At 43.0% G+C, this 27,033-nt stretch overlaps 1 protein-coding gene across 1 annotated transcript in view; it reads right to left on the reverse strand.

Moving 5' to 3' along the window:
* The window catches only part of LOC144598912 (gamma-taxilin-like), a 57,879-nt gene that overhangs the window by 20,858 nt on the left and 9,988 nt on the right, over positions 1-27,033 (reverse strand). The window contains exon 2 of the mRNA XM_078409489.1: positions 8,053-8,365. Within this exon, the coding sequence (XP_078265615.1) occupies positions 8,053-8,365 (313 nt within the window). The remainder of the gene's footprint in view (positions 1-8,052; positions 8,366-27,033) is intronic.

The raw sequence follows: 27,033 nt of genomic DNA on the forward strand, positions 1-27,033 counted from the left end.
TGGGAGTGTTAATTAAGCAAGACTTCAACTACGTGTTCCATTACTTTGGAAACACTTTCCTTGACTTTAGTAAGCTTGGAAAGTTCAAGTTAACCTTACCTGAATATCAATAGTTCCAACAATGGGGTAACATCTACTTTTCACCACTCAATGATTCTGCCCCAAATCAAGGTGCAAAATATTAGTTCTAGAATGCGCCAACAAGCACCCCAGGAGAGGATATGCATGTGTTTGTTGCAGAGTAAAGCAGTATCTGCAGCTTGCCTTAGGACTCCCTACATTGGTGTCCCTCAGTTCACTACCAGGAGGGGTATTCCACTTCTGCCACCTATCATTTCAGAATAAGGATGGCAAAATTAGAAGTATTTTCTGCTCAAGGCCCACAACCAGACGGAATCCAAGAACTGAGGAACCACACTTTTGCTTTTGAAGTAAAGAGAAAGGAAATTTTAATTTTTCTGTGTCTTTAACAAAGTTAAAACAAAGTGAAGCACAGAACATATTGTTATGGCTATTGTTATTGGTTTATTATAGTCATGTGTACTGATCAGTCAAAGCCACGCACAAGCACAACAGGTAGGGCAAAGAGAAAAATATATCAGAGTGCCGAATATAGTGTCACAGAGTTAGTGTCGCAAAGTTATAGAAAAAGTGGAAGAGCCACAGTGAGGTAGGTTGGGAGATCAGAATTACAACCTTAGCTTGTGGGAGGACAGTTCAGCAGTCAGATAACAGCAGAGAAGAAATGTTCCTGAATTTGGCGATACGAGCTTTGAAGCTTTTGTATCTTCTGCCTGATAGGAGAGGGGAGAAGAGGGGATGACTGTGGTCCTTGATTATGTGGTTGCTCTCCTGAAATGGAGTGTAAACGGTATTTATTGTTGGGAGCGAGGAGGAATAAAAAGGCTCGTTTTTGCATTCCTGGGCTCCACTCCCGTTTCTTGCAGTCTTGAGTAGAACTGAAGCTAAACCATAGATCGACACAAAATGCTAGAGTAATTCATCGGGCCAGGCATCATCTCTTGAAAAAAAAAGAATAGGTGACGTTTCCTGTCAGGACCCTTCTTCAAACCAATGATGCTAAACCATGCTTCCTACGGTGCATCTTAGAAGTTGGTAAGAATCATTGGAGACATGCTGAGCTTCCCAATTCTTCTGGGAAGGTAGAGGTGTTGGTGTGCTTTCCTGGCCGTAGCTTCAATGTGGTTGTTCAACTAATAGAGCCGTTGCCTCACAGTTCCAGTGAGCTGGGTTCAGTCCTGACCTCTGGGGCTTGTTGTCCACAGTCTCCCAGTGACTGCATGGGTTCCCTTGAGGTGCTCCGGTTTCCTTCCATATTCCAAAGACATGTGTACTGGCAAGTCAATCGACCCGTAGTGTGTGGGAGATTGGTAGAATCTGGGGGGAGCTGATGGGAATGTGGGAGAATCGTCTAGAGGGACAATTAGTAGGGGAATGGGGTCCTCCGAGAATCGGCATGGTGCCCATGTTCCAAAATCATCTCCCATACAACAAGGAAATAAGAAATGTGAAAATATGAAGTCGCAGGAGTCTGAAACGATTTTAATTGTAGAAAAAAAATTCCCGGGACTTGGACATGTGTGCAAGTCTAGTGACTGCAACCAATAGCAAATGGCCCTGAACAAAGTGGCTTTTCAGGTTGGGCAATTCTTAATCGCATATTGCTATGCATCTGTGTCACATACAGCTATTCTGGCTGCAGATGGCAGATTACCCAAATGACATTGGGGTTTTCAAGACAGCAATTCACTTCAGATTTTACCTTCTGGTAAAAGTTAGCTGGTTTGTACTCTTTAATCTACCTCGTTCAGTTATTCCATTACTGCATTTCGGATTTTCTTGCACAACAATCTTGCAGCATTCTGCTTTTTTAATTTCCGTATGTATATTGTTTACTCTGCGAGCTTCATGTGAACTTCATGCGAGCTCCATGCGAGGGCGGCACGGTGGCGCAGCGGTAGAGTTGCAGCCTTACAGCGCTAGCAGCGCCGGTGACTTGGGTTTGATTCTGACCACGGGTGCTGTCTGTACGGAGTTTGGACGTTCTCCCTGTGACCTGCGCGGGTTTTCTCCGAAATCTTCAGTTTCTTCCCACACTCCAAAGACGTACAGGTATATAGGTAAAATTGGCTTGGTAAATGTAAAAATTGTCCCTGGTGTGTGTAGGATAGTGTTAATATGTGTGGATCACTGGTTGGCGTGGACCCGCTGGGCTGAAGGGCATGTTTCTGTGCTGTACCTCTAAATCAAACTAAACTGAAAAGAATTCCATTGCACCGTGGCGTTTGTGTCAATAAACTAATTTGATCTCATCCAAGATTAATTAACCACGTCACCAGGTTGGGATACATGCATTCCCCGACTTACGCAATAGGCCAGTTACCTAAACTCACACTTAAGTAAATGATTCACAATAGGTGGTCCTTGATGGCCGCGCCGTTGTGTTTGGCTGCCTGCCACTGTATGTTTCTTTTTTTTTTTCCTAATCAGATGTGCAGCACTTTGGTCAACGTGGGTTGTTTTTAAATGTGCTATACAAATAAAATTGACTTGACTTGACTTGACTTGTCAGATCTTTGCCTTGATCCGATTATAATAAATGCACAATCAACACCACTGAATACAAACATATTCTTTTATTCTGTCATGTTTGTTATCCCCACACACACACGTGCCATCTGACCTTTATTGTTACTTTTGTGACCTTTCTGACTTGGTGTAACATGTGATACATTTCAATACACCAGTTACCATGGCATCCCTCCCTTATCAAACAAAAAATGATTTCCCCATCATCATATTGTGAAATGAACATTCCAACACCATTCTGGGTATGACGTTCATTCCATTGATAATGCATCACTTCCACGTGTCAACGTATCTTTTAATCCTCTTGGGTGGTCTTCTGAGATGCTTTGGTCTGGCTCCTGCCATAGCTGAGCTGATACTGGATTCTGATCTTTCATGGTCTGCTCCACCAGTTTATTATCTCGATTCTGGTTTTGTGTTGTCTCCACTGCAAGCTGCTGCATTCTTGGCTCATCAAGTTGGTAGCCTGGGGTCTGATCCCTCACAGTCTCAACGTCAGGCTGTAGCTTTCCTGGACTATCACAACTGTAATGGCAGTTTCTATACCTTCTCAAAGTCCAACTTTGATAGCCATTACTTCTCGGGGATGGAATGGAGGTATAGCTTACGCACACACCGCACTCTGAGATAACAAAAACTAATCTTCCAAACGCTGTTTCTTGATTAATTGGTCTTTATTAAAGTAGCACAAATCAAACGAGTAATTCATAACCATTCGTTCTTATCAACTGTTTCTTCTTCAAACAACAGTAAAAATCGTGTAGTCATTACCGTGTGGTCCTTGTGAGTGTAGCTGGCGCGAGTGTGGCAGTCATGAGTGTGGCAGTCTTGAGTGTGGTAAAAAACTGTATTCTCTCCTTCCTCCGAGACTAAACTGACCCACAATCTCTGTCGCTAGCCTAGCCTCCTCCCATGTGGACACTCCCCATTACGTATCAAATCACACCCACAAGCACACAAAAATGACAGAAACTAGAAATATTAAACATAGCCATAATACAATGACCGCCCGCCCCGGATCGCGGGGCTTGGGTCGGCCCCCTGCGGACCTTTCACCGTCCGGCGCGGCCTGGAACGTGGCAACTACAACAGCCTGACCGCGGGAGAAGACGGCAGGGGAAGAGAAAAGACATTCCGGCCTTCCATCACAGTGAGGAGGTGACTGGAGGAGACTCACTGTGATGGATGTTTCTTTTTGTTTGATTGTGTGTGTTATTGCTTATTTTTATTGCTCTTGTTGTTGGACTGTGGGTAATCTTTCATTTCACTGCACATTTATGTGTATGTGACAAATAAACTTGACTTGACAGTAACTAAATTAAGCGTAAATGGCTCCTACACACCGGCCCCTAATTGTTCTGCGTATATAACAAAGCAATTACCAATAGATATTAAAAGGAGCTATAAAAGCTTAATATTTATCAAAAACTAAAATAATATGCATTATATGTTGGCATTCAAACTTCTTTAGCGATTCTTCAATCTTCTCCTTCACCTTCTAGAAGCAGACATATCTTGGTTATTCCTTAGTCTGAAGTCGTACATTACGCACAAAACCTTTAACGTCCGGCATGATCTCCAGTATCCTACCCATCAACCAAGAACCTCGTGGTGCAGTAGAATCAACCAACAAGACCATATCACCTGGAATAAAATGTCTTCTCATTCTCAACTATCGTTGACATTCTTGAATTAGAGGTAAATATTCTTGTGTCCACCATTTCCAAAAAAGGTCTGCCATATATTTTACCTGTCTCCATCTGCGTCTAATATACAAATCGTCCTTCACAAAGAGCCCAGGTGGTAACATTGGCTTGTTTTTCAATAAAAGAATATGATTTGGTGTAAGTGCTTCCAAGTCACTCGGATCATCAGAACTCTTGGAATGGGTTGGTCATTCAAAATTGCTTCAATTTCACAAAACAAAGTTTGCAATCCTTCATCATCCAAAACTTGTTGTTTAAGAACAGACCGCAGCACATTTCGAACCATGCGGATCAATCGTTCCCAAATGGGATCCCGCTGGGGGATTAAAATTCCATCGTATCCCTTGCTGAAGCATATCATTCTGGATCTTGTTGTGATTCAAGCCTACATGCGCTTCTCTCAACTCTCTTTCCGCTCCAACAAAATTCGTACCATTATCTGATCTTAATGATAAAACCTGACCTCGTCGACAAATAAATCTTCGTAATGCATGAATACAGGAGTCTGTATCAAGCGTAGATGCAACTTCAAGATGTACCGCTCTACTTGCCATGCAAGTGAAGATTACACCATACCTTTTCACCAGACATTGTCCTCGTTTGACCTCGATAGGACCGAAATAATCAACTCCTACTCTTCTTCCTCCAAAACTATTTTGTCTTTCCATCATTTCTCTTTGCTTTACCTGGGGCTTGACACGTCTTTGCAAAAAAAAAAAAAAATTTCTCCACATACTTTGGACATTTGACCCCTGGCAGGACAACATGAATCCTTGCCAAAATGTCCAAAATCTCCACATCTAAAATACTCACAATCATCTTCAGCTTTGGAATGACCCTTACCGTGTTTGTGTCCCTTGCGAGTCCCAGTAGATGTCACCTTGTTAACATGAGTGGCTCCATCCAATCCCACGGTCTGAAACTGGGTTTCCCTGGCTTCGAATGAAGCAGCAATTGTCAGTGTTTCCGCTAATGTTAGCGTGTCACCTTTCCCCAACAACTCCAGCGTCTCAAGCCATTTGATTTGCAACTTTGTACAACTTGAATCCCCAAATTTGATTCTGCAACTCAGCTGCATAGTTGGTTGATGCACTCAGAAACGATGCATTCTTGTGACAAACAGGGCTTTCCCCCTCTTTCTGTGTGTGAGCACAGATGCACAGCAATGTGTCATTAAGAGTTGGCTAACCTGAAATGGTCACTTTGTTCAGGGTCAGTTGCCATTGGCTGTGGTTGCTAGACTGGCACACATGTCCAAGTCCCGGGGATTTCTTTTTCTCCAATTAAAAACGTTCCAGTCTCCTGTGACTTCATATTTTCACATTTCTTATTTCCTTGTTGTATGGGAGATGATTTTGGCACATGGGCACCATGCCGATTCTCGGAGGACCCCATTTCCCTACTAATTGTCCCTCTAGACGATTCTCCCACATTCCCATCAGCTCTCCTCAGATTCTACCAATCTCCCACACACTAAGGGTCGATTGACTTGCCAGTGCACATGTCTTTGGAATGTAGGAGGAAACCAGAGCACCTCAAAGGAACCCATGCGGTCACAGGGAGACCGTGGACAACAAGCCCCAGAGGTCAGGGCTGAACCCAGCTCACTGGAACTGTGAGGCAACGGCGTTGTTCGCTGAACTACCACATTGAAGCTACAGTCAGGAAAGCACACCAACACCTCTACTTTCTCGGAAGAATTGGGAAGTTCAGCATGTCTCAATAGACAATAGACAATAGGTGCAGGAATAGGCCATTCGGCCCTTCGAGCCAGAACGCCATTCAATGTGATCATGGCTGATCATCCACAATCAGTACCCCGTTCCAGCCCTTTCCCCATACCCCCTGACTCAGCTATCATTGAGCTCTATCTAACTCTCTCTTGAAAGCATCCAGAGAATTGGCCTCCACTTCCTTTTGAGGCAGAGAATTCCACAGATTTACAACTCTCTGAGTGAAAATGTGTTTTCCTCATCTCAGTTCTAAATGGCCTACCCCTTATTCTTAAACTGTGGACCCTAGTTCTGGACTCCCCCAGCATTGGGAACATCTTTCCTGCCTCTAGAGTGTCCAATCCCTTAATAATCTTATATGTTTCAATAAGATCCCCTCTCATCCTTCTAAATTCCAGTGCATACAAGCCCAGTCGCTCCAGTCTTTCAACATACGACAGTCCCGCCATTCCGGGAATTAACCTAGTGAACCTATGCTGGGCTCCCTCAATAGCAAGAATGTCCTTCCTCAAATTTGGAGACCAAAACTGCACACAGTACTCCAGGCGTGGTCTCACTAGGGCCCTGTACAACTGCAGAAGGACCTCTTTGCTTCCATACACAAATCCTCTTGTCATGAAAGCCAACATGCCATTAGCTTTCTTCACTGCCTGCTGTACCTGCATGCTTACTTTCAGTGACTGATGCGCCTGCGCTGCCCTCGCAGAAATAAGTAGGCACGATGCAGTTAATGTGGGTGCCAGGGCAGAGTGGGAAGTGGTGATCCACAGACATAGCAGCTGGGATACTGCTCTTCACCTCATGAACCATGGGAACGGGTGATCAACGGTCAGCATGAACTCGGTGGGCCAAAGGGTCTGCTGTATCTCTGAACTAAGGTAAAGTAAAGTACTTTACTTTATTGTCCATTGTCAGGTAAACGTACAAATCGAGCAACAACCACATAATACCATCTCGATAGATTTGCTGCCTTTTGCTCCAGAGACCCTGACCACAGGTGCTGTCTGTATGCAGTTTATACATTCTCCCCGTGACCTGCATGGGTTTCTCTGGGTGCTCTGGTTTCCTCCCACACTACAAAGACATACAGGTTAATTCGCTTTGGTAAAATTGTAAATTGTCCCTAGTTTGTAGGGCAGTGCTGGTGTGTGGGGATCGCTGGTCGGTGAGGACTCTGTGGGCCTGTTTCCGCGCTGTATCTCTAAACTAATCTAAGTCAGGGGGGGGGGGGGTGCCTGTAATTCCCTTCTTGTGCCTTTGTTTCACAAGCATTGTACCCGTTTGTGCACTTAATCTAGTGATCTGCTTGTTTTTAAATTTCCTCTCTTCTTGCACCCATTTGCTCATCCCCAATCTCCAGGAATGTTCAAGTTAAACAACCATGTGTTTCTCTCATCCAGAGCCAGCTGACACCACAGACCCTCCGGGTCATCCTGCATTGGATTCAAAACTACTCCCTTCAATAAATCCTTTCATCCCATTCCAACCTCTTCACCTGCTAAACCTTCCCCTATGACCCTCCCTTTCTTGCTATTCCGTGCAAGCCCCAGAATCCCAATGTACCCCATTTATGGCAAAACTTCCTCTCACCTCTGAGAAACTCTGAAACTAGCAAATCTCTAATCCATTTGCCATTTTCTCCAGTTTAAAACCTCAAGACCAATCTACATGGCATAGCTCTCATCTTCTCTTCCCTGACAACACTTTTGGTTTCTAATTTGGCATTGTTTCCTTCCATCTATTTACAGAAGCACCTTGGGAATTCCTCTATGTAGAAGACAGGCTGTTTGCCTCTCCGCTGATTCTCTTTGGACTTCTTCTGCAAGTTCTTATGCACTATTGTAATCATCAACATTATGCTTCATAACCAAATGTGTACAATAATTTAATTCACTTGCCTTGCTCCTTGTAGCTAGCACCAGAAACATCAAGAACAATATTACTTAAACAAAAGTACGGCTTAATAAAATTCTGGCATTAAATGAGGCTGTAAATGTACCCACCTAAAGCCTTTTCCTTGTTCTTATCCAGAACCAGGTGCTGCTCTCCCCCAGCCGGGTCTATTCGCAGCTCCTCACTGCCAGGTATCTCCCCTCTTGTTTCCAGCGTGACGCAGGTGGGCTCAGCAGACAGCAGCCCTTTGTTTCCAGTGTAGCAAGCCTGGTGCAGGTTGCATCTATTCCCAATTAAGTCGGCGGTACTGTTCATTGGCTGCAAGACCGGCTCAGAGTTGGTGCAGGACCCACTCACCAACAAACGTCTGGCAGCCACATCCAGTCTGCAAATCTCCTGAGTTTCCATGGTTTCACTTCCAAACTGCAAGCAAAAAGAAAAGAATCTGAAGCTGGTGGGGAAGTGGTGATATTAATGAAAATCCTTGTGTGTGCCTCGCATCAAAGTGAATCTTACAGCCATAGGAAAGCTGGAATAGGCCACCTGACCCTTCAGCCTTTCAAAATGATCCTGGCTGATTTGCACCAAACCTCACCCACTTCAATGCCAGTTCCACACAGCCCTCAATTCCATGATCTTTTAAATATTGATCCACTTCCTCCGATTCCATTCCACTCCCCCCCCCCCCCCCCCAAACAAATGATCACTTCCCTAGTGGGTTGTGGAAACTAGAATTCCAGAGTTTCTGATGTCCCAGTCATTTACGAATATATCGCACATTTCAATAATGTATCAAATGAATTGAATGTAAAAAGAGAATAAACAAGAAAAAAAACCATTACCTCCAACATCTTGATAAAAGTAAGTTGTGGTGTATTGAACTGTTTAAAATTCTTGCCTTATACAAATTTCACACATAAGTTGATGATAAAGAAAGATGATATTTGGGGTAACAGTTAGTGGGTTCTTAACTTCCAGGAGCAGATTTAGGCCATTTGGCCCAACGTCTACACTGCCAATCATGGCCAATCTATCTTTGTTTCTCAACCCCATTCTCCTGCCTTTGCCTCATAACCCGCCACACCCTTACCGATCAAGAATCTGTCAATCTCCACCTTAAAAATATCCACTGACTTGGCCTCCACAGCCGTACATTGCCCTAGCTTGACATTTACAGCAACCTGATTGGGTTTACAACAACTTCCCGATCCCAAATCACCAAGATGCACAGTCAAAAACAAAAACATTTATTTCTGCAGAAACTAAGCAAAAGCAGTGCGTTTTATTTACACCCAGCTGCAAATGAATGAAACGTCTATATCGACTAACCCAAGTTGGCAAAAAGACCACACAGACACATGGGATCTATTTTTAATCTTTCTAACAAATATTTAAAAGGGAAGGCAGGATTTGCCTTGGTTTCAGAAAGATCTTCAGCTGCCAATAAACTGGTGAAAATAAAGCAACAAATTCTTCTCGCTCTTTTACTTCCCATGCTGAGGCTCAAATCAACCTTCTGCTATTTAGTTCTGGTCTATTCCCTCAGTTACGAACATTGCAAAGTCATGAACCAGAAAATGTCCTTCTGTTCCTTATCACCTGCGTCCTCTTTGAATAAAAGCTGCTCATCCCCTCACCTCTGCAAATTATCACATTAAAGCGTTGCAGATTTAACTATTAAAGAATGCAAAACTGGCGATGGGTGCAGGAGCTGATTGATGCACTTTGTCTCCAGAAATAAAGTTTGTGCAGATTCTGTAGAGCCGCCATATCTTCCGATTTTTATTGCATGAATAAAAGCAAACAGTGTCTGCATCTAAAAATGACTATCACTAAACAGAGTGCTATTTTAATTTTAGGCATTAAATGCTGTACCCCATTATCCTTGGTCTGTGGTCTGTGGACTACCCGAATGTATTGGGCGATGTTTCTGTTTGGGACCCGTCTTCAGACTGATTGTATGGGGTGGGCAGGGGGTGAGGGTGAAGAGCTGGAGGTGAGAAAAGACCAGGATCAATCGGGGCCAGTCACTAATGACCGAAAGCAGGGCGGCGCCTGGTAAGCCCATTGTTGGTTAGCGATGCTGTGATCTCTAGAGGGAAACAATGTGGATAACTGTGCAACTGGTAAAATGACTAGAGCGGAGGAAGGGAGCAAGGAGAGTGGAGTGTCAGTAGAAGTTACTTCAATGAGAGAATTTAATGTTCATACCACTGGGTTGTAAACTACCCAAGTAAAATACGAGGTGCTGCTTGTCCAATATGTGTGTGGCCTCACTCTGGCAATGGAAGAGGCCCAGGACAGAAAGGTTAGTATGGGAATGGAAGTCAAAATGGTTGGCAACCAGGAGACCCCATAGGTCGAGGTGAACCAAGCGCACGTGTTCATCAAAACAGCCGTCAAATCTGAAACATGAACCAATTTCCCATTTCTACAGATGCAGTTCAACCTTTTGGGTACTTCTAGGCTTAGTTTTTATGTCACTGGGACTGGAAAATGAATCTGACTTTGATACATCTGGTCCAAAATGGCCTCTCATTGCATCACTGAAACGCCAGCTGCATAACAACAAAAATAATATCCATTTACATCGCATCTTTGCTAAACAATGTATAATGTCTTAAGGTGCTTCAGATGAGGATTACAAGACAAAATTTAACAACAGGCCACTAGAGATATTAGCATGGATGAGTAAAGCTTCATCAAAGAGTTGGGTTTTAAATAGCACTTTAAAGGAAGACAGAAAACTAGAAGGAATTCCATAGCTCGAGCCTTGGTAACGGAAGTCATGGCTGGCAACAGTGGAGTGATTAAAAATGTATCATTCTAAAGTAGAGTGAGCACAGAGTTGTGGATGGTGTTACAGAAACAGGGACATATGCCATGAAGGGTTCATAAATCAATGATCAAAAGAGTCAAGAGTGTTTTATCATCACGAATAGGAAATAGAACAATTAAATATTTATTTGCAGCAGCATAACTGAATTGTAAACACAGTACTCAATATAGACACAAAAAGCTGGAGTAACAGCTGGTCAGACAGCATCTCTGGAGAAAAGGAATAAGTGACATTTCGGGTTGAGACCCTTCTCCAGACCCAAATCAACACCTATTCCTTTTCTCCAGAGATGAAGCTCCAGCTTTTTGTGTCAATGTTCGATTTAAACCAACATCTGCAGTTCCTTCCTACACAGTACCCAATACCTAGGTCAAACGAAACAAAAAAGTTTAATAAAGAATCACTGTGCAAAAGAAAACAAAGTCCAAAGTCCCTCGTGCAAGCAAGACAGTTCATCGTTCCAAGTTTAGTTGGTGTTTGCAGTGTTCAATAGCCCAATGGTTGTTGGGAAGAAGCTATTCCTGAACCTGGAGCTCACAATTTTCAGACTCCTATTCCTTCTTCATGATGGCCGGAGTGAAGTGAGAGCGTGGCCAGGTTGGTGAGAGTCCTTGATATTGTTGGCTGCCTTTTTGAGACAGCGCCTTCTATACATCCCTTCGATTGGGAGGAGGTCAGTACTCGTGATGAGCCTGGACACCCAGGCTGTGCCCACCACTTTTTGTGATTTCCTTCATTCCTGGGCGTTCGAGTTGCCGAACCAGACGATGATACCAACTGTCAACATGCTCCCTCCCATGTACCTGAAGATCCTTCCACCCCACTGCTCATCCAAAATAAGGATGAAATATACTGCAATCAGAAGAGTGATGGCTGAAAAAGGCAGCAGAATTGTGTCCTACCTCAAGCTGATGAAGGATAGAACATGGGAGAATGACCAAGCATGCTTGGGAGCAATTAGGACTGGAGGGATCTAACATCAAGACAAGGCTCACCTCCTTCTGATTGCACTTCCCAAAGTAATAGTTTACACATGAAAATTCCTGGCCTGCTCAGCAACTGGCAAAATCCAAGCAAAAGGTGTTTTTGCCTAAATGCACAAACCATAGGCTTGCAACAATCACTCCATTAAAAATCACAGATAGTCTGCTATCTCTGACAGACTGCTGAATCCTCTGCTGCTGGTCCTGCCAGAGGTGTCGTCCTCCACTTCATTGGCACGAATTCACCAATCATTGACAATTTACTGCTTTCCGCGCATTTTAAAATCAATTGGTTTAATTCTCACCTCAGGATCAATGTGGAAAGAAACCCCGCTTCTTTGTGTGGGTGATTTTGTGTTTTATTTCAAAAATCCACGTTTGAAGTCAATGAAGAACAGATCCATGGCTGTGGTGGGAGCAATCACTGTTGATTTGACACTAACAGCAGTGGGAAGTTAACATGTACGCACTGCTGTGCTAATTCTGTCTTGTAAGTGAGTTGCAAAGGCATAGACTCACACCCATAATACACCCACAGCATGAATCAAACTCACAGCTCAAGCTATTTTAATTTCAAAACGAGTCACTTTCTGTGAGTCAGTCGTTCGCGTTGGTTAGACCTGGCAGGCTGATCTGGCATTTAATTTAAGTATTAAACTTAATACTTGGATTTAGATACTAAATATCAAGCCATTAAACATTGCTAGATACATATGTATTGAATGAACTGATTCACAGATGGTGGCCATTTATTCTACTGTGCATGTGCTGATTTTAATGAAGACAGTCAATTAATTATTTTCTTGTCCTTTGCTGATAGTTCTGGTTAATGAACTTTTGATTTACTTCAGTGGCTTGCCATTAGTTCAACTGAACCATTGCGTTCAAAATGTGACCAACCTTAATAAAAATCTAAATATCCAACATCTACAACCACCATGACCACCACATGAATAGGGCAGCACCCAACAGGCAGAATAACCACAACCCACAGATAAATGGAGTCCCTTAGAACAAGCCACGTCCAGGTCATATTTTTCCAGTATAGGATGAAAACAGGCCCTATGCCCACTTTGTTCATTCATGCTGATCATATTGCCTATCTACACTAACATGGACATATAGCGCATATATTCCCCTAAACCTTTCCAGTCCATAAATAAAAATAACTGTACCTGTTAAATATAACCACCACCTCTTCCGGCAGCTCATTATACCTTGTGTTGAAAAACTTGCCTCTCAGAAAAACTTACCTCCTTTAAATCATTCATGACACCTTAAACCTATGCCCTCCATGTGAACAACTTGATTGAAATCATGTGTAGTCTCTTCGCTGACTGGATAGCACGTAACAAAATGCTTTTCACTGTACCTCAGTATTCAATGATACTTTAATGTCACGTACCTAGGTACAGTGAAATACTTTGTTTTGCATACAACCCACCTAGGCAGCACACAAGAGTTGCCATGTTTCTGGCGCCGACAAAGTTATAAACGTTCACTGAACAGTCCTATCTTCTGACTGGTGCCGCACGTGGCAGCAGGCGCCTCCCTGCCAGAACCCCCTTTGTCCTTGGTGCCCCCCTCCCCCCACTGCCAGATTCCCCTTTGTCCTGGGTGCCCCCCCCCTGCCGGTACCCCCTTTGTCCTGGGTGCCCCCCCCCCCCGCCAGATTCCCCATTGTTCTCGGTGCCCCCCTGCCAGATTCCCCTTTGCTCTCGATGCCCCCCCTGCCAGATTCCCCTTTGTTCTCAGTGCCCCCCCTGCCAGATTCCCCTTTGTTCTTGGTGCCCCCCTGCCAGATTCCCCTTTGCTCTCGATGCCCCCCCTGCCAGATTCCCCTTTGTTCTCAGTGCCCCCCTGCCAGATTCCCCTTTGTTCTCGGTGCCGCCCTCCCCCCTGCCAGATTCCCCTTTGATCTCGATGCCCCCCTGCCAGATTCCCCTTTGTTCTCGGTGCCGCCCCCCCTGCCAGATTCCCCTTTGTTCTCGGTGCCCCCCCCCCACCTGCCAGATTCCCCTTTGTTCTCGGTGCCCCCCCCCCCCCCTGCCAGATTCCCCTTTGTTCTCGGTGCCGCCCCCCCTGCCAGATTCCCCTTTGTTCTCGGTGCCCCCCCCCCCTGCCAGATTCCCCTTTGTTCTCGATGCCCTTCCCTGCCAGATTCCCCTTTGTTCTTGGTGCCCCCACCTGCCAGATTCCCTTTTGTTCTCGGTGCCGCCCCCCCCCCCTGCCAGATTCCCCTTTGCCTGGGTCCCCCCTTCGTTTTCGGGTAAAACTAAACTACTCTGGGACAAACACCGACACAACCCAAGATTTAACTGGGACAGATATTTCCTGGGTTATATCTGTACTTTCTAAATAAAAATCTATCAGTGATCAAGTTTCCTCACTTAAAATTCACTTGCAAATTAAATCAAAACTTCAAGTACAAAAAATGTCTCCAGGCGCTTTTGGGAATGAGATACACCTCAGAGCATGCTTTGAACTCTGGTGGTGTGAATCACTCCATTACCTGGAAAGGCATGGAATTGGTCCAACAATATTCAATGTCAAAGGGGCTGAGAGTCAGCACTAGGTATATATTCCGGAGCTGTTTAAAATTAATGCTTTCATCAGACCAACCTATGATCCAAATTTAAAATAGAGTGATCTAGTGGGCTTTGGGTAATTTAAAAGCAGTTAGCTTAGGCATAATAGGTCACTTTAAGTGGGAGTGGGAGTGGGGGTAGGGCAGGGGGGGGGGAGGGGGTAGGAGGGGAAGAGAAAGGAAATTGAAACCAAAAAGGTGCCGGCTTTGGTTTTTAAATTTGGACTTTTGTACCCATTTGACTAATCTATATACTTCTATATACTAAAACTCCCGTTTGTTTGTTTGTTTGTTCTTGAACTACAGCCAAAACGGTACACAATAGTGCGACAATTTTAGGCCCACCTTACTCACCATCATTCCTTTGGTGCTAATGGAAGAAGTTTCATTGAAATTGGTGTTATATATTTAAAGTTATTCACATTTTAAAGTTTAAATCTATCTCCTAGGGAGGGAGGGGGTGGAGGGAGGGGGTGGAGGGAGGGGGAGTGGGGGTGGAGAGGGTGCTGCACCAATGCAGGAGAGGTTTGGGCCCAACGAGTCCACTTGGTCTAGTAGCTAAATAAATAGCTTCGGCCCAGAGTCTGTGTGACCAGCAAGAACCCAATCCAACTCACCTACATGCTATGACTGAGTTAAATATAGTAAACCCTCATTTTAGTGGACATGGGGCTACAACATTAACCACAACAACAACCCTCTCACTGAACCCTGCAGTAGCTTGTCAAGAACGGCTCGCGGATGCAGACCAATAGCATGCACGCCTAGTTTTAAGGTGAAACGACACAAAGCGCAGGAGTAACTCAGCAGACTGAATCAGTCTGAAGAAGAATCCCGACATCACCTATCCATGTTTCCCAGAGATGTTGTGCATGTCCTGTGTATTAACCACCATCTGCAGTATTTTGTTTCATCTTCATACAATAATACCGTACTCAGTTGTAGTGGATAATCGGCAATAACTTTCACTATTACCCCCCCCCATGGTCCGTTACAACGAGGATTTAATGTATACCAATTAAACTACCAACATGAACATCTTTGGAACGTGGGAGACTATGTTATAATGTACAAAATGTAGGAGCAAGGCATACAAACTTGTGAGGGGCACAGATAACGTGGGCAATGAGAAACTTTTTCTTATAACAGAGATGCAAAAAGCAGCAAGTATATATTTTAAGTGATGACTAAGTGAGGTAGAGAGGATCCGAGGAATTTATTTTTCACATTGAGGGTGTTCCAGGCAATTTGGAACTCACTGCCTGAAGAGATGGTGGAGGGAGGCACTCCCACAAAATTTAAAAAGTAATTTGACGAGTACTTGAATCGCCAGGGAACGGAAGGTTATGGACAAGTGGGGCTGGTAAAAAGAACTGGTATTGACGATCAGCACAGACACAGTGGGCTGAAAGGCCCATTTCTGTGGTGTACGACCATGAAACGAGAGGACGCAAGAAAATCCAGTCACAGGGCAAAAGTACCAACTCCAGAGACAGCACCAGAGATCTGGAATTCATCCGGATTGCTGGCGTTGTGAAGCAGCTGTTCTACCGGCTGTGACACTGTGCTGGCCAAACATAGAAAATACTCCTTGTCACAGAGTGTTAACATTGGAGATTGTTTATTGCATTTTGATCATCCAACAGCAGGCTTTCCTCGAGCAGTACAACAATCGGAGATGACCTGATCCCAAATACCATTATAAAAACATGCAGATCAGATGCAGTGAACATGTATTATTAACCAGCATCTTGTATTTCCGTATAAAATAGGTCAGTTCAGCTCGGCATCATGTTCAGTACAAACATTGTGGGCTGAAAGGTCCGTTTCTGTGCTGTACTGTTCTATGTATGTTTGTTTTAATCATTCTGACTAATGTCAGAAGATGTGAGAATGTAAATAGGATATAGTTTTTACATAAGAGATATTTACAGAGTGCAAACTTTATGAAGCTGCACAGACCTGCAAGGTCCCAACATTATATTTCTAAATTATCATAGTCATTGTGCAGCCTGATTAAATTTAAAATCACAGAAATGGAAATTTAAAAAGCAGTAGCAATGCAGGAAAGGTATCTTTACTTGTCCCGAATGGCTGAAACTGTAGTTTTCCCCTCTATTGTCAGAGCTATAAGGAAGGGAATGCCAGGATTTGCAACTAGTGATGGTGAAGAAACAGTAATACATCTCCGACTTGGAATAGTTTCTAGGTGACCGTGTGATCTTCCTTGTTGGTGGTGCCAATTGTGGTTTTGGGACATGTTTTCTGAGTGGCCTCAAGTACATGCGGTGTGTTTTGTAGGTGGTATGCACAACAGCACTGTGTCACCGATGAAGGGAATGAATGTTTACTGATGGATGGGCGCCGATTGGGAGGACTGATTTATCTTGGACGGCATCTAGTTTCAAGTGTTGTTGTATGGTATTATGCTTCAAATATTGTAATTCCTTGATGTAAGTAGAATGTTTAATCATACTCCTGACGTGCATCTTGTAGATGGTGGAAAGGCGTTGATGTATAAGGATGTCCAAAACTTGCAATTGTCACCACAGTATGTGTGTGGTGGGTTCAGTCAAGTCTTGCATTCACTGATAACCCCCAGGAAATCATTGGATGCTGAGGGCAGATGATTTTGGACTAGATCACAGTCTGGCACAAGTGGTATTTGCCCTTATTAGCCCTTAACTGAATGGTTTCTGGGTCTTATTGCATGCAGTTACTGGCTGGTTCATTTAATGAGCGGTTGCACATGGAACTGGACATTGTGCAACTAGAGAACAGTCGCACTTCTGATCTTATGATGAACAGAAGGTCAGTGGAGAAGTATCAGAAGATGGCTGAGACAACAACTGAAGAATTCTTGCAGAGATGTCTTGGGACTGAAACAACGCACCACCAATATCCTTTGCTATTTCCTTTGAAAAAAAGTCTCAACTCCAGACAAGTGAATGCTTTATCCTTCATTCTCACCAATAGACTGATTGGACAGTAATGAGCTGCATTGAATTTGTCCTGCTTATTCTGTACAGGCTAGCTTTATGGTCAGGACAATGTTGGTGGTTTACCTATACTGGACAAACCAAATTGACTGGGCAGCTAATTCAGGTGCACAAGTTTTCACAGCAGGCCACTGACTTTCAATTAAACCAAAAAACACTGAGCAAGTCACTCACTTGTGAAAAACTGACGTACAGCTTAGGTGAACATCTTACTGCCCCTCAAAACTCTTCCTTTCCTCAAGACCCCAGATGTATCATTACATTTTCTGGACACTATCTCTCCGAAAGTTCCTTGTGCAAATCCCACAGGCCAATTTCTGCCCCACAACACAAAATGCACGTTAGGCAAACTCAAATATCTGAATATTATTATTGATTCTCAGCCATCCCTGCTGGAGTCAATCTCCCTTCAAGAAATCGGCTCTAGTGAGGGTTATTTTTGTTTTTATATATAAAAAACAAAATGGAGGGGAATGTAATGCATTACATCTTTTGTATTGTATCTTTCCTTCAATAAAAATAAATATTAAAAAAAAGAAATCAGCTCTATTCCCATCCATGAAGCAGTTTTCATCACACTACTTGTGTAATAAGAAACAGAAGTGCGGCATGGAGACACAACGGTAGAGTTGCTGCCTTACAGCGCCAGAGACCCAGGCTTGATCCTGATCACGGCAGTGCTGTCTGCACAGAGTTGTTACATTCTCCCTGTGACTGTGTGAGTTTTCTCCAGATGCTTCAGTTCCTCTTACACAACAAAGAATGGCAGGTTTGTAGGTTAATTTGCTTTGGTAAGTTGTAAAATTGTCCCTAGTTTGTGTAGGTTAGGGTACGGGGTGATTACTGGTTGGCACAGACTTGGTGGGTCAATTGGCCGTTTTTTGTGCTGTATGTCGAGAGTCTTTCTAGACTGCTTCAAAGTTCAACCCTTTGGCTCAGACATCCAGCAGCATTCTCCTCCTCTTCAAAAGTCTAGATTTGGTTTAATGGAGCATCATACACACCTTGCCCCTACTCTCACCACCCGGCTCCAAAATGATAGAATGAGTTGCGTGGTCAAAGCTTTGGAAAGGACCACAATCTTCTGTTCCAGAGATGAGAGCTCTTCCACTGACCCACTACTTACACCATCTGAGTTTTAGATTCAAACATCTATACAAACGTCAAACCTTTATCCACTGTGGAAACAAGTAACATTGACAGCAACACAGAATTGTCATTGTAATGTAGATGCACAGCAGGCTTGCTTAATGCCTCAATTAAAAAGACAGAAAAAAAGCAAATCATGCTTTTCTCATAAGCGGGTCAGGCTGGGTTGTCAGATTGTCAGTGAGATCTTTCTCAAGCACCAGCTGATCATCCACCTGTTAAAATGCTCTGAGGTCTTCCAGAATTTTACTGCACAAAGGGCTGACAGACCCATTTTACACAAACTCCTCCTCAGCTGGCTTGGACCCAAGAACGAGTATGTCAAGTGGTGACAGTCTGTGACATCAATGGGAATAGCAAAGAGAAACCTTGTGAAGGGCAGTCAGCACTGCACTGGTGATGCCTGCTCATGCAACACGGAAACATCAGAGTATATTTCCCAAAACGTATTTCACTGTACCCGGTATACGTGACAATAAAGAAATCGTACCTAACCAGACATGCAGAGGCCTGACAGGTTTCTTATGTTCAGCAAACTGATGGGTTTATGCTAAAGATGTTGCTAGCTGTTTTGGATACTTTCTTGAGCTCGCTGATCCAACACAACAAAACCAGCTCTTTGGCACATGTAAAGAGACAACAGCGGCATCAACTGGCATAATGCCCAACACTTGTGAACAGTTTAACCAAATAACCTCAGCTAGGTTAATACGGATAGAAATAATTATATGCAGTCTTTTGCATGAAAAGTAAGTGTAACAAGTTTATACATGTCAACAATTAATATAAACACAAGGCAACCGAGAATTCTTTCCCCAAGACCATCTCCTCCAAGATGTCCCTGAAAGTTTCATCCTTCCCTCCTCCATTCTTCATGGCATTTGTTTAAAAGTGAAACCAAACCTGATCATTTGCAACCTCGTCACTATCTGACCCAGAGTTGAGCTTTGGACCATGTCTTTTATATATGTTTTGACCTCAACTGCATCACCCATCTGACAATGCCTAATCACTTCTGCTGACAATTACCTTATATCTAACTCTTTTCTTATTTCTAGACTAATAGAAGAGGTGTTTACAGCCCTTTCACAGGTCGCTTGCAGGTCCCAGAGATTCAGGGTACGTATACGATATGGTTCCACAGCGTTTATTTTAGTAGTCATTTTCAGGATTTGGTGTTGCTGGCTCGTTCTGTGTTCATTACCTATCCCAAATATTGTCTTCTCAAGGGCAGCTAAGCTGCCTTCAGGAACTGCTGCAGTCACTTAAGTGAAGGTGCTATTATCTGTTTTTAATTTTAGTTTGGGAGATCCAGCATGGAAATTGGTCCTTTAGCCCATGTCGACCATCGATCACCCATTCACACTAGTTCTATGTTATCCCACTTTCGCATCTACTCCCTACACACTAGGGGCAATTTACAGAGGACAATTTTAACCTACAAACCCACATGTCTTTGGGATGTAGAAAGAAACCGGAGCACCCAGAGGAAACCCATGCAGTCACAGGGAGAACGCGCAAACTCTATACAGACAGCGCCAGTGGTCAGGATCGAACCTGGGTCTCTGGCACTATGAGGCAGCAGCTCTACCTGCTGTGACACTGAGCTGGCAGAGAGTTCCAAGATTTAGGTGCAGCAACAATGAAGGACAGATGATATTTCCAAGGTGTGAAACTTGGGAAGGAACCTGCAGGTGGTGGTGTTCCACGCTTCTATTACCATTGCCTTTCTTGTTGGTAGACGTTGCGGTTAGCGGAATTAGTCAGAATAACACCACTGCATTTTGCAGATGGTACACACTGCAGCCACTATGTGCATGGTGGATAGAATGAGTGTTTAGGGCAATTGATGGGATGTCAATAAAACATGCGGCTTTGCTCTGAATGGTGATGAACGTCATGAGTCTTGGAAGCTGCACTCACCTGGGCAAGTGAGAATGTGGTGTCACTTGAGAGGGGCTAAACTGTTTAGCCCAACTTGTCATCTAACCTGAGGAACTGTAAAAGCATGTAATGCATGCAAGCATCACATGATCATGTCAGACAGCTGCAGCCAGACTGTTTCCTGAAAAATTATCTAGACCGCTCACTCACTCAAGTTAGTGATCCTACATTAAATTTTGTGAGCCACAGAAACATTAAAAGTGCAGGAAACGGGTATAAGGAAAAACAGCGCTTCAAGCTAGAATACGAAGATAGTTTTGCAGTCACTCAAAAATGGCAAACTGTGCTTTACTTTGAAACATCAAAGCCAGCAATATGAATCATCAATATAGCGAATCACAAGTTTTTATTTTACTAGATTAGAATTAAAAACAAGATTACGACATTAAACTGCCTAAACAACCGACACACCATTTTTTTGCAGTTATAAGAAAGCTGAACAATCAAACCTAGTTTTGCTTTATCACAGAAGGGAAAAAAACAAAAAAAAGCGCTTCTATAAAGTAAATACTATTCAAATGGTTATAATGGTAGGTCCAGGTCACATGAAACCTCAGTGACTCATGAAACAAATTCCAATTTCCAAACTAATTAATGGCAGGCTGGAGACATGCAAGGCCTTTAAAACTTTAAAATTTATCTGATTTTATGATGTGGGTGTCATCGGCAAGGCTAACATTTATTGCCCTTACTAGCTGTTCATAAAAGAACGATGGTGCGTCTCCTCCTTGAATTGCTGCAGTCCTCCTGATGAAGATCCCACAAAACACTGGTTCGAGAGTTCCAGGACTTGGAACCAATGATGATAAATGAATGGTAATAGTGTTCCTAACCCCAGGATGGTGTCTAACTTGGAGGGGACCTGCAGGAAGTGGCGTTTGCATGTGCCTACTGCCCTTGTTCTGAGTGCTAGAGATTGTGGGTTTGGGAGGTGCTGTGATTGCGGTGCATTGAGCAGGAAGTAGCCAGTGTGCATGCGTGTGTTCGTGTTTTTGAATTTCTAATTAAAGCAGCCTGGAGCTGCAAGGGCCAGTAGGCTTGTCCAATTCTGCTCTGAACTAAGTCAACGCGTTCTCCCTTCAAATTAGGCTAAGTGTTTTATCTGCCCCCAACTTGGACCAAATTCCTTTCATTTATCACCCCCAAGATCATGGGCTAAGTGAATCTCTGGTTAAGCAATGCCTCAAATTTTAGAGCTCTCACCAGTGTTTTCAAATCACTCTGTGGCATCACTCCTGCACAGGTCTATACGTCACCAAACCTACAAGTCAAAAATATCAACACTCCAAGTCTGCCCTTTCACTTTTGCTTGAATTTAATCACACAGCCATTAGTGCTCGTGCCTTCAGCTGCCAAGGCCCCAGGATTTGACATTCCCTTCCTAACTTTCTTGTTTCTAACTTTCCACAAAGACTCTCCTTACATTTCTCTTCATCTCTTTCTGGGATGGTGCCTTGGGACCTTTTACTATAACAAAGGCTGCTGTGTAGATACAAATTGTTGCTGTTGTTATTTCTCCTTTCATAATCATAATAATCATAATCATAATGAGACTTTATTATGTTTTGCAACATACGAGGAATTTCATTTGCCATACAGTCATACCAATAAAAACCAACAGAACACACAAAATACATTTTAACATGAACATCCACCACAGTGCCTCTTCCACATTCCTCACTGTGATGGAAGGCGAAAAAAAGTTAAATATCTCCCTTCGTTGTCCTCCAGCGGTCGGGGGCCTCTAACCTTCCATTGACGAGACGATCTTGACTCCCTTAACCGGTGGTCGGGCCATCCTCATCGGTGGCGATCAAGCTCCTGCATCGGGGGAAATCTCAGCTCCCCCGCGCCGGCGATCTATCCCGGGTCAGGACTAGTCGAACCTCGTGCGGCTTTGGAGCTTCCCGACGTCGGTCTCAACCCGAGACTGCGAGCTCCTTGATGTTAAAGTCTGCTGGAGCATCGATCCCAGGCAAGGAATTGGCTCCGATGGCAAGTCCACGCCCTGCGGCGTGGCTCAAAGTCAGTCCCGAGCAAAGCCTCCAGCTCCACGGTTAGGCCACAGAGCGACCGGAGATATTATCCGGAAAACAATCGCATCTCCGGCAAGGTAGAGATTGAAAAAAAAGTTTCCCCTGTGTTGATATCTGACATACATACTGAACTTACATTACATACTCCTACCACGGCATCAGTTATTGGACTGGGATTACCCGAGAAGCACTTAGAAGTGGTAAAAAGCAAGACTGTTCAAGAACGACATGAACATTTGATACACAAACATGTTATAGGAAACTGTGAGAGCTTAACTGTGTACCAGAAGAAAGCAAGCTGCAGTGATGTTGGGCCAAATGTTTGTTTATTTTAAATCATGTAATGCCAATACTAGTTAAAATAGTGTACATACTTCAGCCAGAGAACAGTGTACAGATCTGGTCACCATTTGCCAGCAAGTATGCAGAAGTGCTAGACTGGATTCAGAAGAGATGCATAGACTTTGCCAAGACTGAATAATTTTAGACATAAAAGATTGGCTGGTGGCGGCTGTTTTCCTTGGAAAAGAAGGGTGCGAGAAGAGATTTAATTAAGCTGCATAAAATTGTGTAGGGCTCAGACGTGTAGATAAGGAGGACTTGTTTCCTTTGGAAGAGAGCTTAAAAGGATTTACAGTAATCGGTAGAAGGATCTGAGAGAAATAGAGAAAATTTTCCACCTGGATCCCATGAGGAATTTGTGACTAAAAGCGCAGTAGAGGTAGAAATCTACAACATATTTTAAAAGTACTCATATCCACTTAAGGTACAGTCAATCTGCAGGGAGAGCTAGACTGGGTAGTGGTTCATACTTGGTGTGGATACGATGGGCTGAATGGCTTCCTTCGGCACCTTAAGTTTCTGACTTTAGGCTTTCTTATAATACCATTTTGTAATTCCTACCCAAGTGCTGTTCAATTAATGTTTCTATTAAGTGGCCCAAGTGCAAAGAAGTCAGTTTTGCAAGAAGTTACACATCACAATTGTTATCAATTTCAAATAGCAATTCAAACAATACTTGCAGATTTCCAGGAACTGGGACAGATGATCAGAACTTCCCCTTTAGATAGGCTCACTTCAACAAAACTGTCTTACTGTGGTGCAAACACAAAAAGAGGAGTCACACCATCCAAAATCATGGCTAAAAAGGCAAGCCGGAGGAGCAGAGAAAGCTCAACTTCAGATATTTGACGGTGAGATTGATTGAATAGAAGATAGAGCAGGGAAACAAGCCCTTTGACCCACCGAGTCCACACCGACCATCGATCACTTGTACACACTAGTTTCATGTTGTCGCATTCTTCTCATCTACTCCCAACACATTAAGGAGAATTTTACAGAAGCCAATTAATCTAAGAACTTACGTCTTTGGGATGTGGGATGAAACCCACAGGGTCACAGGGAGAACGTGCAAATTCTACACAGATAGCACCCAAGGTCAAGATCAACCCCAGGTCTCTCGTGCTGTGAGGCAGCAGCAATTCTACCAGCTATGCCACCCTAACAGAAAGTGGAGAAAGGAGTGCTGGTCATAATGGTGCACAGGTTGAAACAGTTCATTCAATGTTAAATCCCACACAGCCAAAGTCTCTGGCACTGCCTAAAGCCATAATGAATTAAACTCGACACTTGGAGTTTACAGTGGTTGAAATAATAAGCTCCAATGGTTTCTACCACAGTCCATGAGTACATTATAAGTAAAACCACATCACACATTCCATATAAATTAACATTTTCACAGGATACCTTGATACGTTGTCAAATAGCTCCGGGAAGATCACAGCACCTCAAACAGCAAATTCCCAATTCCTATCTTTGCCTTCAGGTTATTGTTGATAAGTTTACATTTTATTAGCAGCAAACTCTCAGTCTCTTTGTTCTGTACTTCTAACCTAACATACAATTTTTTTCCATCAAGTGCCATGTATGTGAGCAAATTACTGATCAACTGTATGTGAACATGTTGAATTTCTCAATTAGCTAATGACAAACCGTAGGAGGAAAACAAAAGATAGAAAGGCTGGAGTAACTCAGCAAGTCAGACAGTATCTCTGAAGTTACTCCAGCACTTTGTGTCTTTTTTTTGTACATACCAACATCTGCAGTTCCATGCATTTCCTTTAAATTGCAGGAGGAACTCAATGGGTCTCAATCCGAAGCACATGCTGCCTCTTTGCCTCCAGATAGGGCTTGATCCGCTGAGCTCCTCCAGGAGTGTGCTTTTTTTGCTCCAGTTTCCAGCATCTGCAGTTTCTTCTGAACAATTTCTCACAGTTATCTACCCATACTACAACTCACATTTGCATAGTGCCCTTAACCTGGTGAAATATCTCAAGCCTCCTTGAGGGAAGTCACAAAGGCAAAGAACCAAAGGAGAACCCTAGAGTGAGCATACATTATTGAACAATCTGTTTGCTACCCAAGCAATTGATTTTTTGTCTCGACCATTCAAAGCACGGACTACTGTGTTTTATCTTCTTTGCTACCTTTAAGCAGCAGGTTTTATTTCTGCCTGAGATATATTTGGCCACTGTGTTGGAAAACCCTCCTCTGGGTATTATAATTGGAAAATATAAACAGTTAAAGTCAAACTCCTACATGATGAGAAATAAGGAGCAACAGGTTTCATTTTCAAGTTTGCAGCAAGATCTAGCTCTTCCTTCCCAAATTGGCAATTTTAAGAATTATTATTTATAGTGTCAAAGAGCACAGAGACAGAAATTCAAACAAACTCCCATGCCAAACACTTCAAGTATAACTTTTCTTGAAGGTGTAAACTGAGCTTTTTGGGAACTAGTATCCATTTCAATAAAAGATAGACACAAAATGCTGGAGTAACTCAGGCAGCATTTCTGGAAAGAAGGAATGGGTGACGTTTCGGGGTGAGACCCTTCTTCAGACTCTTTTGTGTCTACTTTCGATTTAAACCAGCATCTGCAGTTCTCCCCTACACATTCTGTTTCAATAAACATATATTTAAAAAACTTGAACCTCACAGTAGGCACAATGAATGATGAGTTCTTCCTTGCAGAACTGACAGTACATAGAGGCTTATCACAAAGATTACTGCATTTTTTCTTAAATATTAACATGTTTATTGAAGAGGGAGAAAGTTGCAGAGGCAGCAAAATTGCAATTACTAATCAACATCAGTGACTATCCCACCAGCTAGGGAAGCATTCACTGAATACTGTATATCAGGAAATTATATGCAAACAAGATTCCTGCTTGAGTGTACAATCCAGAAAGCTTCTACAGACAAATGCTTTTACAATTCTATTGCATAAGTTCCGTTTCTAGTGTCCAAATCCTGATCTGGTAGGCCAGCACTAATTGTAATCTTCACACTCCAGTGTGTATCACGTCTCATTCCAATGGGCAACATACTCTGCGCAGTTTGGTGATGGCCTACGAATAAATATGCAGCAAGCTAAATTACAAGAACTTGTGTAGATCCCAGAGATAAACAGATATGTAGATATCAAGGGAAGCAGGAGAAATCAGGGTTATTGAGAGAAACTGTGCCAAGGTAAGTGACCAGCCATGATCTTACTGAATTGCAGCTGAGGCACAAGGGACAGAAAGCTCCAGTTTCTCATATTCACGTGCCATACTTTGCAGCGCGAATGTTGTGTGGTCTGTAATTTCAATGAGTACCTTAAGACATTGCTATACAAATGCTCCTTCAGTTTGCAAAATATTTATAAATTGACCATTTAGATGTAATTTTTTGAAACTGAACTTTTACATGAATTTTATGCATACTGTTTATTGATGGGGTTGTTGAAACAGATCACAATGGGGGGAGATTCACTGACAGAAAAACGCAACCTCTCACGCAAATTAATGAGCTGCCGATCAGAAAACAGGAAGTAATACGGAAGCAAACATAGCATACAAACTTACTTGTTAAAAGGCAAAGGACAGGCAAAGAAATTAAGTCAGATTAATATACCAACAATTAAACTTAGTCAGCCCATTTCTTTAGTCACCCACTCCTAACTTGCTAACCCCTGTTTTTGAAGCTCAATTTTTATCCCATGTACACCATATTTTATAGAAAATATGTCTATGATTTAATCTACAGAAAACATAGATAAAAGTAAAATTAAACAAGCAGAGAGAGAGAGAAAGATTAAGTTAAAACTGAAGCCGCATGGCTGTTGCAGAAGATTCTGGCCAGATATACTGTATCTTTGGAGAACAGGGTGTGGCTCTCAGGCCTACTCTGCCTTTGATTAGGCAATGAGAGCACTGAGCCACACAAAGATCACACTTGACATCAGAAATCTATATTAACTTCCATTTATATAGCACGTTTAGCAAATTATAACATCCAAAGGAGTTCAAATGCAAATCAGAAAAAATGGAGGTCAAGTCTAATAGCGAAAAGAGCCTGGCCAACTGAGCTGTCACGCTGTGAAAACAGAGAGGATGAGACGGAGTTTCTTCCCACAGGCCATCAGGACTATTAACTCTCATATCACCAGGGACTAATTTAATTTACTGTATTAATTTATCTTTTGTGTTTAAAAAAAATTCTATTCTGTTTTG

Source organism: Rhinoraja longicauda, chromosome 12 (assembly GCF_053455715.1).
Source record: "Rhinoraja longicauda isolate Sanriku21f chromosome 12, sRhiLon1.1, whole genome shotgun sequence".
Classification (NCBI taxonomy): Eukaryota; Metazoa; Chordata; class Chondrichthyes; order Rajiformes; family Arhynchobatidae; genus Rhinoraja; species Rhinoraja longicauda.